This window comes from Orcinus orca, chromosome 11 (assembly GCF_937001465.1).
Source record: "Orcinus orca chromosome 11, mOrcOrc1.1, whole genome shotgun sequence".
Lineage (NCBI taxonomy): Eukaryota > Metazoa > Chordata > Mammalia > Artiodactyla > Delphinidae > Orcinus > Orcinus orca.
In genome coordinates, this window is record NC_064569.1 from 44,392,398 (window position 1) to 44,410,102 (window position 17,705).

Genomic DNA, 17,705 nt, shown 5'->3' on the forward strand with positions numbered 1-17,705 from the left:
CAGACTACACCCCTCCCCTGCCATCCCGCCCCAAACTCCGGCTCCGGCTCCGGTTGCAGTTTGCAACCTCCTCTGCCGCCGCTACGAAGTCTCCGGCGGCTCAGGTGGCTCCGCTTAGATGTCCTAGTCCAGGGACGCCCCCCGGCCGGATTGGGCTGGGCTCCCCTCACTCTCCGCTGGAGTCATGAGAGCGAACGGGGCTCTGCAGGTGCTGGGCTTCCTCCTCAGCCTGGCCCGGGGCTCCGAGGTGGGCAACTCGCAGGCAGGTAAGCGGTGCGGGAGCACCGACAGGCTCGGAACCTGGGATTCCGAGACAAATTCGCGGGGTGCCGGAGGCCAGGGGCAGGAGCTCGGGCTGTGCGAGGCTGGGGGTGCGGAGCCCCGGCGCGCTGGGGCCCCCTGGGCGGAGACCGTCAGGATCAGGTTCTCGGCGTGGTCCGGGCGGGGACGGGATTCCCGAACCACTACCTTGCCCCGGCCACCTCCTCCCTGCCGTGTCGCGGACCCTCTGATTTGTCTCTCCGGATAGGGCTGATGCCGAAACAGTTCACACTTCTGAGGGGCCCTGCAGGGAGAGGAGCTGGGACCTCCATTCTGTAAACGTGAGGGGATGATTGGAGGTGGAGATCTTGGAAAGAGCGGGGCAGGGAAGGGGGGGTTCTCGGTTTGTTCCCAACCTCCTGCCCCCAGGGGCTCAAAAACCTCCAGTTTTGTTGTTTTGCCGGCAGGGCGGAGCTGTGGAAGGGGGGAGGTTGTTGTTGTCTACTGTTGGAAAACAAGAGAGGCACCTCCTCTTCCGTGAGTGGGCCTGCCCTGTGGAGAGCTGAGATTAACCCAAGGGCCAAGTCCAGGTGACAGCAGGGTGAGAGGCCCCGCAGAGGCTGACTGGCCTCTTTCTCTCAAAATAATAAAGTTAGCTGGTCCCCGACTTGACCAAACTTTTTTGTCAAGACCTAGATCAATTCAACTAATACTTATTGAGCATCTACTATGTACAAAGCACTGAGCCAGGAGCTATAGGGTCAAGGACTTCCAGACGCTATTTCTCTCTGTCTTTTCTCTCGCCAACCTGAGGGCCAACAGGGCACCTGTCCTGTCTTCTGAGCCCCCTGTCCTTGGGGTGGGGCGTCCTTCTTAGGCCCAGAGTCACCCCCACCCCCATTCTGTTTATTGTCTGGCTGTCTCTAGCAGTCTAGACAAGAGTCAGATTGCTCCTCTGTTCCTCCTCCCACTCCCATGCCAGCTGAGCCCACCTCTTTGGGGTGTCTCTGGGACCATGGACACCTGAGGGGTGCTGGGGTTGCTGGCACTGGAGGAACCCTGTTGATTTCCTCCCCTCCCCCCAGATCTCGGCTTGGGGTTTGGCACAGTCAGGGCCCCTTCCCCAGGGTGGGAGTGGGAGAAACACCTGTGCTTCCCTCACAGTTGCTGGGCCTAAATTTAGACCCTGGGATCTTGAGATGTGAACACTCCCAGCTGGTGGAGGGCGGGGGTCTGGGGATTGGAGTGGGAGAGACTGAGTAAAGTGACTGTGTATCACTGTCCCATCCAGACCCCTGGAATCTTCAGCTGGGAACCCAGGAGTCCCAGATCCTGGCCACCTTCCCTGAGGGAGACAGGAGGCAGGCATGGTTGGGTCTCTTTACCCTTTATCTGGATCCTGCAGCCTCTGGGCATCCGGCCCTGTCTCAGTCCTTCTATAGCCCCTTTGTCCTGGCTGTGATGGGGGGTGGGGGACTTTGGAGAGGAGGCCTCTGGTTAAGGAGGGGCTGGAGATTCTTGCTGTGACCCACCCCAGTGCTCTTTACCAAAGGGGGGGGTCTGTGCCACTGGCCCTCCCTGTGCCCCTAATCCCTGCGTATAGCAGGGACTTTCTAATTCCCCTACCCCCCCTCTCCTCCCCAAGCTGCCTGGTTCCTCCTCAGAGGTGCTGTTCATACTCTCTTCCCACCCAGCCCTTTGCTCCTATTTGTGTAATATGGACTTTACCCTCAGGGTGGCAGGGAACTGGGATCTCGAACACTGTAGCCTCCCAAGCACAGACACAAAGTTTGCACAAACACATATGGGCAGGTGGAATGGACGGGGCCACCTGAAATCCTTCCAAATAAGGAAACCCAAGGACAGAACCAGTGTAGATTTCTGGGCCAGTAGGGGAGCTGTGTACGTGTACGTGTGTGTGTGTGTGTGTGTGTGTGTGTGTGTGTGTGTGTACACGCCCACACCCCAAGAAGGGTTGGCGCCTTGACTTGGAAGAGGGGGTGTCCTGCCAGGAAGGGGGTTGGGGTGGCGCTGTTCCAGAAACGACTAACCTCCTAGTCGTTTCGTTTTCAACCCAAGGACCCTAGAGTTCCCAGGCTCCTCTGGGAGCTCCCAGCCTGTTTACCCCTCTGCTGGGTCTAGCTCACCCCTTTCCCTTCATGGGGTGTGATCGGGAATGGGAGCCCTTCAAAGGTCAGGTGGTCAGACTAGGGGTGCATCAGGGAGGAGGGGTTGGGGCCTCACCAATCTCCCTCCCTCCATTCACTCCTGCCTCCCACTAGGCTGCCACTGCCTCAGGGAAGGGTGGCTGGGACAGGTGGTATCTACCCCCCTCCCCACGGTCTTTCACTGAGCCAGAGGAGAGACAAGTTGTAGGGAGGGCTTCAGGGTCCAACATTTCCCATAGCCCCTATGTCCTCCATACTTACAAAGTAAAGTGAACCCCCAAGACTGACATGCCTCATGTACCTCGAGTCTAGGCTGTCCCTAATGTGAGTGAGAGTGCCATGTTGGAAGCATTCTTTTTTTAAATTATTATTAATTAATTTATTTATTTTTGGCTGTGTTGGGTCTTCGTTTTCTGGGCAAGGGCTTTCTCTAGTTGCGGCAAATGGGGGCCACTCTTCATCGCGGTGCGCGGGCCTCTCACTATCGCGGCCTCTCTTGTTGCGGAGCACAGGCTCCGGATGCGCAGGCTCAGCGGCCATGGCTCACGGGCCCAGTTGCTCCACGGCATGTGGGATCTTCCCAGACCGGGGCTCGAACCCGTGTCCCCTGCATTGGCAGGCAGATTCTCAACCACTGCGCCACCAGGGAAGCCCTGGAAGGCTTCTTAATGAATCTCCTCTGACGATGAAATTGGGTAGAAGGCTTAGAATGGAGGCAGTCGGCTGCTGTTTCCATCCGGCTTCTCTGTATTTGCTGAAAAATACTCTAGGACTGGAAAGTGTGATGCTGAGGGAGCTGGAGTGGGCTGGGACGGGGAGCAGAGTGAGAGGAAAGCCAGAGTTGATGAAGGGGGTGCGAGGTGGGCAGTCAGCTCCCTATCTTCCAGCTTTATAGACAGAGCTCACACTGAGCCCCCCACACCACCACCAGAGGCCCCCTGCCAGTGAGGTCACTCGTCTGAGCCCAAGGCTTGAGGGGAGAGAGGGGGCCAGCGGCTGAGGACAGGGTGTCTGGGGACAGGGTGGGGCAGCCCCCTCCTCCTAAATAGAATCGCCTCATTGTGGGCCGTACCGTGGCCCCAGGCACTGCCCCCGCCCTCTGCCCCCATCCCACCCTCAGTAGACACAATAGGGGCTGTGTGCTGCCCCAAAGAGATATTTATTCCAGGACCTAGAGAGGCAGGATGGGGGTAGAGAAGTGCCCTGGTTGGAGCGGGGGAGGGAAGAGGAGGGTAACCAAGCTGTGGTCCTTTTCTAACTTCTTTCTAGGGAGGGGAAAACAACCCCACATCCTCCTTGATTAACTCCTTAGCACCTAAAGTAGTACCCAGTAGAGGCACAGAGGAGGCCCAGGTGGGAAAAGGCAATCTTTCACCTTCCTGTTCAGGGGGCCAGTGAAGGGATTCTGGGAAAAGAGGAAGTTGAGGCTCTCAGTCTGGCCTTGGCATCTGCCTCTAGGGCGGAGGCTTGGAGGCAGCTGCCTCTGATCGTGCTAAATGTTACTGGAAGAGGGCAACCAAGGGGTGGTCCTGGGGGACAGGGCCGAAAACTTGTGTCCAGGCCTCTGCCATTCTTACCTCCACTTGGAACAGTGTGCCCTGGGACTCTGAATGGGCTGAGTGTGACCGGCGATGCCGAGAACCAGTACCAGACACTGTACAAGCTCTACGAGAGGTGTGAGGTGGTGATGGGGAACCTGGAGATCGTGCTCACAGGACACAATGCTGACCTCTCCTTCCTGCAGGTTAGAGTGCCGACCTCCTTCCTCGACCTCTTCCCCCTTGTCCTCCCTACAGAAGCCTCTTTCCTGTCCTCAGGGCTGGAGTTGAGCATTCCTAAGACTCCATGGTTCCTAAGATCCAAGCCAGTGTGTTTATGGGGCAATGATTGGAATCTGGGGCCTGTGGACTGGTCGCTGTAGCCGGGGATGCACAGGGGCTGGCCCTGAGAAGGGGGCAGGGGCAGGGTGGGGTTCTGCACCAGGGACCAAGAGGCACCTGAGGAGGTGAGGAAGGGATAAGCAAGGACCCTCCTGGCCTGAGGAGCCCTGAGAAGGAAAGGCTAGGAGCCTAGAATTCCTCGGTTATTTCTACAGCTTGTCTTCACTTGCAGAAGTCGTGTGGCGCCTGCTACTCCCTACTCCAAAACAGGACTTGGAAAAAATTAGAGGAGCTAGAGCTTCCTCAGTGCCTTAGGGAGGGAAAGCGGATTGACACTTCTTGCCCCACTCTCCCTCTCACCCACACGATCTGCTCCATCACAGTGGATCCGAGAAGTGACCGGCTACGTCCTTGTGGCCATGAATGAGTTCTCTACGCTGCCACTGCCCAACCTCCGAGTGGTGCGGGGGACCCAGGTCTACGATGGGAAGTTTGCCATCTTTGTCATGTTGAACTACAACACCAACTCCAGCCATGCTCTGCGCCAGCTCCGCTTTACTCAGCTCACTGGTCAGTTCCTGATGATTCCTTCCAGGCCTGCCCCTCAGCCAACCTGCTGACAGGTGCCTCTTTGATGATGACCCAAGACTGCTCCCTCTAAGTACCCCCGTTCAACGTGCCCACCACCTTGACCACCACGGTCTAAAGGTCCACTCCTCCTTAAATGATAGAGGGCCCTAACAGGGAGCTGAGGCATCTGTCCCCAGGGAGGGTCCTTATGTCCTGGTGGGGCTGGAGTTGGAGCTGAGGCTGTTACACATTCTTCTAACTTCCGAGTACAGTGTCCCTTGATGTCCCTCCTTCCCTGGGAATGGGAATCCTCCCTCCCGCCCTCACAAGTCGCCCCAAGCTGGAGGACTAGAGGGGTTAAATACCACCTGGCCACCTTCTGATTCTGCCTGTCCCAGTCAGTTGAAAAACACACAGGTAGGGCACGCGGGGGTGGGGAGGTGTGGATTTGAGTCAGGGATCTACTCTCCTTCTTTCCCTTCCCCTCCCCAACTCGCTAAACCGGATCTGGACAGGTGTCTGAGGGGGAAGGACTTTCTTTTGGCCTGCTCCTCTTACAAGGCGCGCCTCCTCTGCAGTTTGGATTTAATTGGACATATCCGCCTGCCCATGTCCTCTGCTCAGACTGGTGGGGAGGCAGGGAGAAGGAGGACTTCCCTGACTAGCCCTTGACCCCGGCACTTCTCTTCCCTACCTCAGAGATTCTGTCAGGGGGCGTTTACATTGAGAAGAATGATAAACTTTGTCACATGGACACAGTTGACTGGAGGGACATCGTGCGGGACCGAGAAGCCGAGATAGTGGTGAAGGACAATGGCAGGACCTGTGAGTGGCCATGATCAAGACTGCCCCCTTGCCCCCACCCAACCAGAGTGACTCCTTTCCCCTCATCAGTATGTCCCTAATGTGAACCCAGCTGCCACTGAACAAACCTTGGGCTCTAACCCAAGGAGCCTGCCAGGAGGGAGCAGGTCAGTCCCCTGGAACCCGAACCGCAGAAGCAGCGTGTGAAGGAAAGGGGCTAAAGAACTCTGTGCTCTGAGTGGGAAGCCAGGTCTCTGGACTGCACATCCATTTCTCTTTCCACTCCTACATCGTTGCTTCTTAGAACCTACCTAGCCCTGACCGCAGTCTGCCACTCCCTGTCCACTCACTCACACATATTCCTACTGGGTTCAGTTTGCCAAGAAGAACCAAATTCCTGGGTTGGGACTGGGCTGAGTGAGGCATGTGCCCCGGGCCCTCCCCTCAGCTGCCCTGTGGGTGGTGTGGAGGCGTGGCTCCACCCCTTGCTGACAGGTTCACTTGAGCCCAGCCCAGCTCCGCTGGGGTAAGGAGGGATGCTGCCCTGGCTCTTCGCTTCCCGGGACTGGGTGCCTGTGTGCTGACATCATACCCTGTTGATCTGAGCAAGCCTTTCTGACAGCCGCTTGTGCTACTTTCCCTCCCAACCAGGTCCCCCCTGTCATGAGGTCTGCAAGGGGCGATGCTGGGGTCCTGGACCAGAAGACTGCCAGACACGTGGGTTTACTTCATTTTAAAGACTTCAAACTCATATACACTTTCATATCCTTGCCCACCCCAGCCTGTGTCGACAGGGGGTAGCGATGAGCCTCTAAGGCAAGAGGGTGAGAGATAGCCTCAGAATACAGTCCTGTGAGCCCTGACAGCTGTGCTTTCTCTCCGTCCGTAGTGACCAAGACCATCTGTGCCCCTCAGTGTAATGGTCACTGCTTTGGGCCGAACCCCAACCAGTGCTGCCACGACGAGTGTGCAGGGGGCTGCTCGGGCCCTCAGGACACAGACTGCTTTGTACGTACTGTTACCACCGCTTGCCTGTTCTGAAATGGGATGTGGGCTTTGGGGAGGAAGTAGGGGTCCATATGTAACATGAGTCTTATGAGCCTTCTGTGTTCCTAGGCCTGCCGGCTCTTCAATGACAGTGGAGCCTGTGTACGCCAGTGTCCACAGCCTCTTGTCTACAACAAGCTAACTTTCCAGCTGGAACCCAATCCCCACACCAAGTATCAGTATGGAGGAGTTTGTGTAGCCAGCTGTCCCCGTAAGTGTCTGAAGGGAAGGAACAATGGTAGTGGAACGAGGATTTTAGATGAAATTTTAGGAGGCAAAATGGATCAAGTTGGGTGGTTAATAGAGGATATAGAGGGCAATTGGTTGTGATCATCTAGTCAGCCCTAATGAATGACCCCTATGTCCCGTTCCCGCATCTATCTCCCCATGACTTCCAGCAATTGCTCCTAGCTCTGCTCTTTGGATCCAAAGAGCAAAGGGCCTTTCTAATCCATGAGACAGCACTTAAGGAACCTCGGGTGGTCGATTGGAGCAAATGCAGTGCAGAGCAGGAGGAAGGAGGTTCAGTTAGTTGGTAGTTGGCAGTGTTCCTCCCTCATCTCTAATGGTGCCCTCCTCCCTCCTAGATAACTTTGTGGTGGATCAAACATCTTGTGTCAGGGCTTGTCCTCCTGACAAAATGGAAGTAGATAAAAATGGACTCAAGATATGTGAACCTTGTGGGGGTCTGTGCCCCAAAGGTGAGTAAGAGATGGTAAGGAGTTGGTGAAGAGATACCCTTTCCCCTGAGCCTACTCAGACTCCACCCCCGACACCCCCTCCCCAGTGAGCCTCTTCTGTGTTTACAGCTTGTGAGGGGACGGGCTCTGGGAGCCGCTTCCAGACTGTGGACTCGAGCAACATTGATGGATTTGTGAACTGCACCAAGATCCTGGGCAACCTGGACTTTCTTATCACCGGCCTCAATGGGTTAGAGATTCTGCTTTCATCCCCTGATCCCCCACCCCATCCACCTGCTCACGGTTCATTGCATTGGTTCAAGCCTTCGTATGTGGAGCTGATCAGGAATCTAGATCATAAAATCTTAGAGGCCACAAAGGACCTGACAGTGCTTAACTCCCCAGCCAGGGCTTGAATCCCCTCAGATACCCCTAAGCAATCCAGCCAGCTGAGTGGCAAGGGACAGGGACGTTGTGTCCTCCTTAAAGGTTTCTAAATGTTCTTACTTAAATTGGATAAAAATCTATCTCGTGACTTCCAGCTGTTTCCCCTAGTTCTGCTTCTTGGTTTGGAGCCACAAAGAGCAAAGGGACATTCTAATCCATAGGACAGCATTTACAGTGAGTGAGTGAGTGTGTGTGTGTGTGTGTGTGTGTGTGTATGTGTGTGAAACGTTAGGGCCACCTGTCTACTTTGGACAAAATTTTAGATCTAAAGTTGCAAAAAATGGTATAAAGATTTCCCATACACTCTTTATTCAGATCCCCCAAATGTTACCAATGTACCACATGTTTATCATTTCTGTCTCTACACACCACACACACTATATATACATGCTCTTGTTTTTCTGAACCACTTGAAGGTAAATTTCCAGACATGGTGTCCCCTCACCCCACTGAAATACACATTTCAGTGTGTATTCCTTGAAAACAAGAACATTTTCTTACAAAACCATAGTACAATTGTTTAAATCGGGAAATTAGCATTGATACAAAATGTTATCTAATCTACAGACCTTAATCACATTTCGCTAATAGTCTTGCTCATGTCCTGGATCACACATTTACATTTGGTGTCTCTTCCGTCTCCTTTAATCTGTCACAGGTCATGACCTTGACATTGCTGATAGAGTACAGGTCAGGTGATTGGTAGTGTGTTCCTCAGTTGGGGTTTATCTAATGTTGCCTCACACTTAGCTTCAAGTTATGCATTTTGATAGGAATACTACAGTTGTATTCTCAGTGCATAGTATCAAGGAGGCACACGATGTTGATTTGTTCCATCATTGGTGATGATACCTCTCGTCACTTGGTTAAGGGGGCGTCTGCCAGCTTTTCTACTGTAAAGTTACTATTTTCCCTTTGCAATTAATAAGTATCTTGTGGGGAGATATTTGCCTGAAGCAGTTTTTATGAGAATTGCCAAATGATGATTTTCTAACTCCATTATTCCTCCTGTATTTATTTGTAGGCATTCTCGTGTGAGGGAGAGCCTTCCCTTCCTGTTTATTTACTTACTTGTTTGTGTGTTTAATCTGTGTGGATACTTGTTTTAGTCAACATTTCAGAGTCTCTTACAATCATCATTCCAGTTGTCCTTGGTCTGTTCATTGTGGGGCCCCTTCATGATGGCTCCTGTGTTCTTTGGGCTTATACCCCTCATTCTTTGAGCATTTCCTTACTTTTTTGCACAGGATGCTGTAGGCTCATGTTATATTTCTCCTGCCTCAGCCATTTCTCCCAAGAGTCCTGTTTCCGTTTAGTGGAGAACGCTGTTTGGAAACTAAGTTCTGAGGCTAGGCGTGCTCACTGCTACTTGGTTATGCCTCTACCTTGTTGACTGGTTTTTACTGTTCTCCTCAGAGACCCCTGGCACAAGATTCCTGCTCTGGACCCTGAGAAGCTCAATGTCTTCCGGACAGTGCGGGAGATCACAGGTGAATGGGAGGAGAGCCTGCCCTTACTGAGTATACCACTTGAGAAAATCATGTGCCAGGCGTCAAGGGAGGGACCAGGCAAACCTGAGGAAGGAAGGGGAGAGGCTCCCCACTCATGTGCCCCTCTCCAACCCCTCAGGTTACCTGAACATCCAGTCCTGGCCTCCCCACATGCACAACTTCAGTGTCTTTTCCAACCTGACGACCATTGGGGGCCGAAGCCTCTACAAGTGAGTAAGGGGTGTGGAGGTCGTCGCATCTCCGGGCAAAGGACCCAGTTTCTCAGGCATCCTTGAGTGAAATACAAGGCATGGTCTCATACAGTGGGAGTTTGATGGGGCAAAGGCTAAAGGAGGGGGGAGTCCCTCTCAGTGGGTTGATTAGCCCAGAGCAAATTTGTTGAATGGAAATGAATCCACTGTGTGCTCAGTTTTTCCTCTGTAGTCTCCCCTCTCATCCAGTCTCCTTGTTCTCAGCCGGGGCTTCTCACTGTTGATCATGAAGAACTTGAATGTAACATCTCTGGGCCTCCGATCCTTGAAAGAAATTAGTGCTGGGCGTATCTACATAAGTGCCAATCGGCAGCTCTGCTACCACCATTCTTTGAACTGGACCAGGCTGCTTCGGGGGCCTTCGGAAGAGAGACTGGACATCAAGCATAATCGGCCCCGCAGAGACTGCGGTGAGGGAAAGGGCCCACGGACGGGGCGGTGGAATCAGGCAGGAGAGGGGTATAAGGGCTGCTCTGCCCTGCAAGTGGGAGTGGGGATGGGGGACAGAGCCAAGGAGAGGGGGACATTAGGCTGGAAGCAGTAATGAGCAAGAGTTCAGGAACAGGCTTGTTAGGAGACCTCAGACTCCTCCTAACCCACCCCTTCCTTTCCAGTGGCAGAAGGCAAAGTGTGTGACCCACTGTGCTCCTCTGGGGGATGCTGGGGCCCAGGCCCCAGTCAGTGCCTATCTTGCCGAAACTACAGCCGAGGAGGTGTCTGTGTGACCCACTGCAACTTTCTGAATGGGTACAGTGAGGGGGGAGAGTCAAGAAGGGGTTGGGGGATGGACCCGAGGGACGGAGCTGTTCAGGTGGCACCTGAAAGCCTTTAGGCAACTTTCTGTATATGCCTTGGTGGGAATTAGGTAGGAGGCCCTGTGGTTGGGGGATCAGAGCATAAAGGTCAGGCCTTGGAAGTGACCCACCTCCCTTTACCCCCGGCCCCCCACTGCAGGGAGCCTCGTGAGTTTGCCCATGAAGCTGAATGCTTTTCCTGCCACCCGGAATGCCAACCCATGGAGGGCACTACCACGTGCAATGGCTCGGTACAGTAGCAGCACCAGGATCTCTAAGGGAGAGAGGGCGGGGCAACACTGGAGGGTCTAGGGAATGATATGGCCAAATTTCAAGGCCATAGAGAGGCACAGGGAGGTCAGATAATGCTAGGGTCTGTGAATGGAGGATCCTAAATGGCTGGGCTAGTTCTTGTTGGGAAGTGTGGAATTGATCTTGGAATACCATACTTCCTGACCTTCTCTCTTCCACCCAGGGCTCTGATGCTTGTGCCCAGTGTGCCCATTTTCGAGATGGGCCCCACTGTGTGAGCAGCTGCCCCTTTGGAGTCCTCGGTGCCAAGGGCCCCATCTACAAGTACCCAGATGCTCAGAATGAATGTCGGCCCTGTCATGAGAACTGCACTCAGGGGTCAGTGATGGGATGATAAAAGGGTGTTGGCAGAGGGGTAAGAGTACAGAACTAGAGGGAAAGAAGATGGTGAGGAGAGCAGAAAGAAAGAAGGAACTATGACTTAAGAACCACTCCCAGCTGTGTAGTGAAGGATTGGAGAAAGGGAAACTCAGTAACAGCACAAAATGACGCTACAATTTGGGGAACCTGGAATAACCTCAGCTCAGGGGAGTTTCATTCAAGAGAGGGACTCAGGGAGGATTGGTGAGCCAGAGATGGGAGCCATGTCTTGGGATATGCTTTGGGCTTCAGGATGGGATGCCATGGTAGGGTCTGAAACAATGTACGTTGAGAGTGTTGGAATTGAGCTTCCTGTGGAAGTTTACCAAGCTCCCATTTAAGGAGGTGACTTTCTTCTCCAGGTGTAAGGGACCAGAGCTACAAGACTGTTTAGGTCAAACACTGGCACTGATCAGGTATGGTGGGCTTGGAGATTTAGGGAGCTGGGAATATTTGGGGAAGGGCCGTTACCTCCTGGGAAGATTAAGTCTCTATTCATTCTGGCCCTCTGTATACAGGCTACTATCACTGGACCTGGGGACCCAAGAATCCAGGCTTCTGGTCTTCCCTTCCTAAGATTAACTTGCAGTAGTCTTGGGGTGGAGATTGAGGTTAACCCCTTCATATTGCTCAAGGATATATGTAGATGTGAATGTTAACTTCTTGCCCCAGATCTGCGCTATACCTTTAGTACAGGTGTAAATGACATTTGTAAGGGAAGTGTAGACCCAGGATAATTCTGGGCTTCTCTGTCCCACAGCAAAACCCATCTGGCAATGGCTTTAACAGTGGTAGTAGGATTGGCAGTGATTTTCCTGATCCTGGGCAGCACTTTTCTCTATTGGCGTGGGCGCCGGATTCAGAATAAGAGGGCTATGAGGCGCTACTTGGAACGGGGTGAGGTGAGTGCCTAGCTTACCCTTGAAACATACCCTATACCATCACCCTTTAAGATCCTCTTCCTTCCCCAGAGCTTTGATCCCTTTCTTCAAGGAGGTAGTATGGTCCATTAGAAAGGACTCTGGCCAGAGAAATGGGAGACATGAATTCTAGTCCTGATTTTGCCATTAATTTGCCGTATGACTTTGAAGAAGTTAGCTTCCTTCTCTGTGCCTCAGTTTATGCATGTATACAGAGGAAATAATAACATTCATCCTTACAAGGTGGCTGTAAGGGTAAAAGGGGATGATGTATGTGAAAGTGCTTTGAAAAACAGAGAGAATTGTATAAAAGTACTCAAGGTGATAGTATTACCAACTCTCTCCCAACAAAGGGAAAACCTGACCCTCTTGATTTCTGGTCTCATGAACACAAACGACTTCCTCAATCCTCAGGTCTTTTATTCCCCCATATGCCTGCAATGCTTTCCAAGACTAGAGACATTCCTCTTCCTGCTCCCACCCCTTTGGGCTTTGCTGCTCTTGGCATCCACCTCTGGGGAGGGGGTTGGAGAGGGACATGTGAGTGGGCTTTCCTGAGTACCTCCTTTCCATCTGTTCCAGAGCGTAGAGCCTCTGGACCCCAGTGAGAAGGCTAACAAAGTCTCGGCCAGAATCTTCAAGGAAACAGAGCTGAAGAAGCTTAAAGTGCTGGGCTCGGGCGTCTTCGGAACTGTGCACAAAGTGAGTGGCCCACAGGAAGTCTGGGGAGGTGGGAAAAGGATCTAGGGCAAAGGAGGGACAGATTCAGAGACAGGACTAGCCTGGGGAGAATGACCTTCGGCTGACTCCTGCCCAAAATTTCCCAGGGAGTGTGGATTCCTGAGGGTGAATCGATCAAGATTCCAGTCTGCATTAAAGTCATTGAGGACAAGAGTGGACGGCAAAGTTTTCAAGCTGTGACGGACGTAAGTGAAGGCAGGGTGTTCTGTGTGCCACTAGGAGAGGGTTGATATTAGATACGATTATGTAGCAGCACGGTCTCGTGTTAGCAGATACTGTGTTAGCCATGTTGATGTCTTCGAATGTTGGGGGAGCCCTGGTCTGGTTTTATGTGACCCTGTTTGTTCCCAGGATGACTCTTCTTGTGTCTCTTAGCATATGCTGGCCATTGGCAGCCTCGACCATGCCCACATTGTACGGCTGCTGGGACTGTGCCCAGGGTCATCTCTGCAGCTCATCACTCAGTACCTGCCTCTGGGCTCCCTGCTGGATCATGTGAGACAACACCGTGGGGCACTGGGGCCACAGCTGCTGCTCAACTGGGGAGTACAAATTGCCAAGGTGAGAGGAGACTGGAGGAGTTCTAAGATGAAACTGCCTGTGGGCCCACAGGGAGGGGACCAGGAGGTTCAAGTGTTGAGAGGTGCCTTAGGGTTTGAGGTGATTCTGAAGCTCAAGGACCAATTTCCCCAACCTTGAGAATACTTCCTTCCCTATAGGGAATGTACTACCTTGAGGAACATGGTATGGTGCACAGGAACCTGGCTGCCCGAAATGTGCTACTGAAATCACCTAGTCAGGTTCAGGTGGCAGATTTTGGGGTTGCTGACTTGCTGCCCCCTGATGATAAGCAGCTACTGCACAGTGAGACCAAGGTAAGGTGACACAAAGGCTGGGTAAGGAGGCAGGGGTGGAGTGAAGCATGGGGACGGGAAGTACTCTGTGGTCTCTTTGAGAGGCCAGCAGATGCTGCAGGGTTAGTCCAAGGAGAAGAACCTGGAGATGCCAGAAATAAAAGTTTAGAGAGCAGCAAAGAATGACGGAGAACATGGGTTTAGAAATGCTAAGAAAATGTGTGGAAATCAGCTGGTGACACCTTTGTCTTTAATCCCCCAGACTCCAATTAAGTGGATGGCCCTCGAGAGTATCCACTTTGGGAAATACACACACCAGAGTGACGTCTGGAGCTATGGTCAGTCCATCTGGATGCCCACCATACCATCACTGGTCCAAATTCCAAAGATGCCTTTTGAGACCCTTTCTTAGAATCTCTAAGCCCTTCAGATCCTGGGTCAGATCAAGTTCTGCCTTCTCTTCATCTGCATGCCCATGTCTACTATTTTGCCATCAACTAGTCATGTTTTCCTATACCAGGAGTGACAGTTTGGGAGCTGATGACCTTTGGGGCAGAGCCCTATGCAGGGCTGCGACTGGCTGAAGTACCAGATCTGCTGGAGAAGGGGGAGCGGTTGGCACAGCCCCAGATCTGTACCATTGACGTCTACATGGTCATGGTCAAGTGTGAGTTACCTGCTGATTTCAGCCTTTTTTTTTTTTACTCCATTATTGCTTCATTGGACTGAAAACCTAAAAAGCATAGATAAACAATGCTCAGTGATGAAAAGTGAATACCCAGGACAGCGGTGCATGCCCCAAACGGTCTCCGCCCAATAAACACTAAGCACTCTCCACATTATTGATGCCAATGGCATCTACGTGGATGTCAGGCTCCCCACACAAAGATGAGGGAACAAAGCGTCAGCCATTTTCTAAGTAGCTTCCCTCCCTACTCCACTCCCCTCTTATCGCTCTCCTTCCTACATCTTACCCCCAGGTTGGATGATTGATGAGAACATTCGCCCAACCTTTAAAGAACTAGCCAATGAGTTCACCAGGATGGCCCGAGACCCACCACGGTACCTGGTCATAAAGGTGAGTGGAGATTAGGAGGTGCCAAGGAGATCTAGAGAAAAGGGAACTTGGCTGGAACCAGGATGTACCTTAACAATCAACCACCTGCCCTCACAGAGAGAGAGTGGGCCTGGAATTCCGCCTGGGGCAGAGCCCCCTGCTCTAACAAACAAGGAACTGGAGGAAGTAGAGCTGGAGCCAGAACTAGACCTAGACCTGGAGTTGGAGGCAGAGGAGGAGAACTTGGCAACCACACTAGGCTCTGCCCTTAGCCTGCCACTTGGAACACTTACTCGGCCACGTGGGGTAAGATTTTCCAGTTTCCCAAGACTTTCTGCACCCTAAGCCCTCTGTACACCTGCGCCCTCACGAATCCCACAGGTGTCCATATTAACTATTCAAAGGCCGCTGTGGTGAGTAGATTTCTCTCTTAATCTAAACTTCTTCCTCACTTGTTTCATCCTAGAGCCAGAGCCTTGTAAGTCCATCATCGGGATATATGCCTATGAACCAGGGGAATCTTGGGGAGGCTGCCCAGGTAAGGTCTGTCTCTTTAAGAGGATGCCAAGAGGCTGGGTGGCAGTGTCTTAGGATTGATAGGGGTAGTGTGGGAGACTTTAAAAACCTCTGAGGTTTAATCAGTGTCCTACAAAACAGAAGGCACTGAACGACCCAAGCTCCTTCTAAACAAATCTCTCTTCTTCCCTCATTTCTGTTTAAATCTCCATGTATTATTTTCCTCCTTAGAAGTCTGCAGTTCGTGGGTGTAGTGAACGCTGCCACCGTCCAGCCTCTCTGCACCCAGTGCCACGGGGACGCCTGGCATCAGAGTCATCGGAGGGCCATGTGACAGGCTCTGAGGCCGAGCTCCAGGAGAAGGTATCCATGTGTAGAAGCCGGAGCCGGAGCCCACGGCCACGAGGAGACAGTGCCTACCATTCCCAGCGCCACAGCCTGCTTACTCCTGTCACCCCACAGTCCCCACCAGGGTTAGAGGAAGAGGATGTCAATGGTTATGTCATGCCAGATGCACACCTCAAAGGTGCCTGACTTTCTGTAGCGCTTTCCTCAAATCTTTCTCTAATCCTCCTTCCACAGGCTCCTCTTGATCCTTCTGTCTTCTCTGATCATATCCCTCCCTATTCATTTTTTCCTAAGACTCCCCCACTCCTCACTGCCTATTACAATGAAGTAATACCACATACCTAGCCTCTCTTCTCAACCCTCAGGTACCTCCTCCCGGGAAGGCACCCTTTCTTCAGTGGGTCTCAGTTCTGTCCTGGGTACTGAAGAAGAAGATGACGACGACGAGTATGAATACATGAACCGGAGGAGAAAGTGCAGTTCATCTCGTCCCCCTAGGCCAAGTTCCCTTGAGGAGCTGGGTTATGAGTACATGGATGTGGGATCAGACCTCAGTGCTTCCCTGGGCAGCACACAGAGTTGCCCACTCAACCCCGTGCCCACCATGCCCAACGCCAGCACAACTCCGGATGAAGATTATGAATATATGAATCGGCGACGTGGTGGAGGAGGTCCTGGGGGGGATTATGCAGCCATGGAGGCCTGCCCAGCAGCTGAGCAAGGGTATGAAGAAATGAGAGCTTTCCAGGGGCCTGTACACCATGGCCCCCAGGTCCATTATGCCCGCCTCAAAACTCTACGTAGTTTAGAAGCCACTGACTCTGCCTTTGATAACCCCGATTACTGGCATAGCCGGCTTTTCCCCAAGGCTAATGCCCAGAGAACATAACCCCTGCTCACTGAGGTACTCAGGGAGCATCTGATGGCAGCTAGTGCCTCTGGAGGGTACCCCTCTTCTCCTTAGTCTGTCTCCCTCACAGATCTCAGCCCCATTTCCCTAGTCCTAGACAATTCCAATCAACCTTTGGAGGCCTTAAACACTCGGACACAAAATTCTTGTGGTATTAGCCAGCTTTGCACTTTTTCTCTTTCCCAAACCCAGGAAAGGAGATGGTTTTCCCTATTTTATGTGCTTTCCCAGTCCCATTCCTCAACTTCCTTGGGGGAACTCCCTGGCGATATGAAGGATTACTCCCCATGTCCCTTTCTCTTAGACTCTGACTTGTTGAGACTAGGCTTTAAAGTGTGCCTTTGTTGCCCATCAGACTTCGAAGGGAGAGGAAAGGGGGAAACCTGGCAGGGGAAAGCAAAATTTTGGCTTGTGACCCTTAACCCCCTAGAAAAAATGAGAAGCTTAAAATCTTGTGAAGAGGTTGGGAGTAGATATTAATGATTACTATTAACTGAGCATTTACTATGTGTCAAGCATCATGCTAAACTTTACCAACATTATCTAACTTAATCCTTGACACCAATTCTGTATGCTAGGTATTATCCCATTTTACAAATAAGGAAACTGAGCCTTAAAGAGATTAAGTAAATCAAATAGCAGGTCCGGATTCAAGATTTTCCAATGCATGTGCTCTTACTGTAAAGTATCAAGGAAAACTGATATATAAGTCAGAGCCCTTGAAGGGGCATTGTCTTCTTGTTTTTGCACTGAATCAAGTCTAACTCCAGCAACTACAGCCTGCTCCTACACCCAGACTTCTTATCTCAGAAGGTGGGAGTAGGGGGTGGTCAGAAGGAAAAATAACTGGGCATCTCTGTGTAAACCATAACCTACATGTGCTGTATATGATCTCCACCCAAGGGACGGATTCACAGTGGTCCCAAGAGCCACTTTTAGGAGCTATTCTCATCCAGTAGTGGGAAGCTTCCAGGTGGCATGGAAAGAGGACCCAGCTTCAGACTTCTGTCCCCATGGATGGGAAACTGGGGGTATCTGTTGTTAGCCCTGAAGTTTTTTTGTTTTGTTTTTATACGTCTGAATAAAAATGCCAACGTTTTGCAGCTTCTTGTCTGTCAAATAAAAACCTTTAGTGTGTGAGGTAGACCGCCCCTTTTCTCTGTCCCTCAGCAGTGGATAGCTACCACTATATGCTTCTTTCTCTGTCTCCTGATAGGCCTACTCGGCCCCATGTAGCTTTCTCCAGCCCTACTTTTCCTTATTCCCTTAAGACC

At 52.1% G+C, this 17,705-nt stretch overlaps 1 protein-coding gene across 2 annotated transcripts; it reads left to right on the forward strand.

The window, feature by feature from the left end:
• The first annotated feature begins 19 nt into the window (after window positions 1-19).
• Window positions 20-17,534, forward strand: ERBB3 (erb-b2 receptor tyrosine kinase 3). 2 transcript variants are annotated; one of them, XM_004274174.3, is made up of 28 exons: window positions 20-266; window positions 4,022-4,173; window positions 4,693-4,879; window positions 5,579-5,704; window positions 6,335-6,400; window positions 6,573-6,691; window positions 6,800-6,941; window positions 7,318-7,431; window positions 7,540-7,660; window positions 9,274-9,347; window positions 9,487-9,577; window positions 9,824-10,029; window positions 10,234-10,366; window positions 10,574-10,664; window positions 10,889-11,043; window positions 11,448-11,501; window positions 11,846-11,987; window positions 12,588-12,707; window positions 12,833-12,931; window positions 13,122-13,307; window positions 13,466-13,621; window positions 13,863-13,938; window positions 14,121-14,267; window positions 14,581-14,678; window positions 14,775-14,963; window positions 15,124-15,195; window positions 15,405-15,699; window positions 15,887-17,534. In XM_004274174.3, the coding sequence occupies exons 1-28, from the start codon at window positions 185-187 to the stop codon at window positions 16,408-16,410; spliced, it is 4,017 nt and encodes a 1,338-aa protein (XP_004274222.1). In that variant the 5' UTR covers window positions 20-184; the 3' UTR covers window positions 16,411-17,534. The 2 variants fall into 2 exon arrangements, with proteins under 2 accessions (XP_004274222.1, XP_033291932.1); XM_033436041.2 differs by lacking the exon at window positions 4,022-4,173 and having other exon boundaries at window positions 28-266.
• The last annotated feature ends 171 nt before the right edge of the window (window positions 17,535-17,705 follow it).

What these genes read in the sequence shown, in the direction of transcription:
- ERBB3 (XM_004274174.3), top strand. Translation starts at nt 185, where the DNA reads ATGAGAGCGAACGGGGCTCTGCAGGTGCTGGGCTTCCTCCTCAGCCTG. An exon ending in TTGTGTAGCCAGCTGTCCCC is followed by an intron (nt 6,942 to 7,317) that starts GTAAGTGTCTGA and finishes CCTCCCTCCTAG; the next exon opens with ATAACTTTGTGGTGGATCAA. An exon ending in TCTTCGGAACTGTGCACAAA is followed by an intron (nt 12,708 to 12,832) that starts GTGAGTGGCCCA and finishes AAAATTTCCCAG; the next exon opens with GGAGTGTGGATTCCTGAGGG.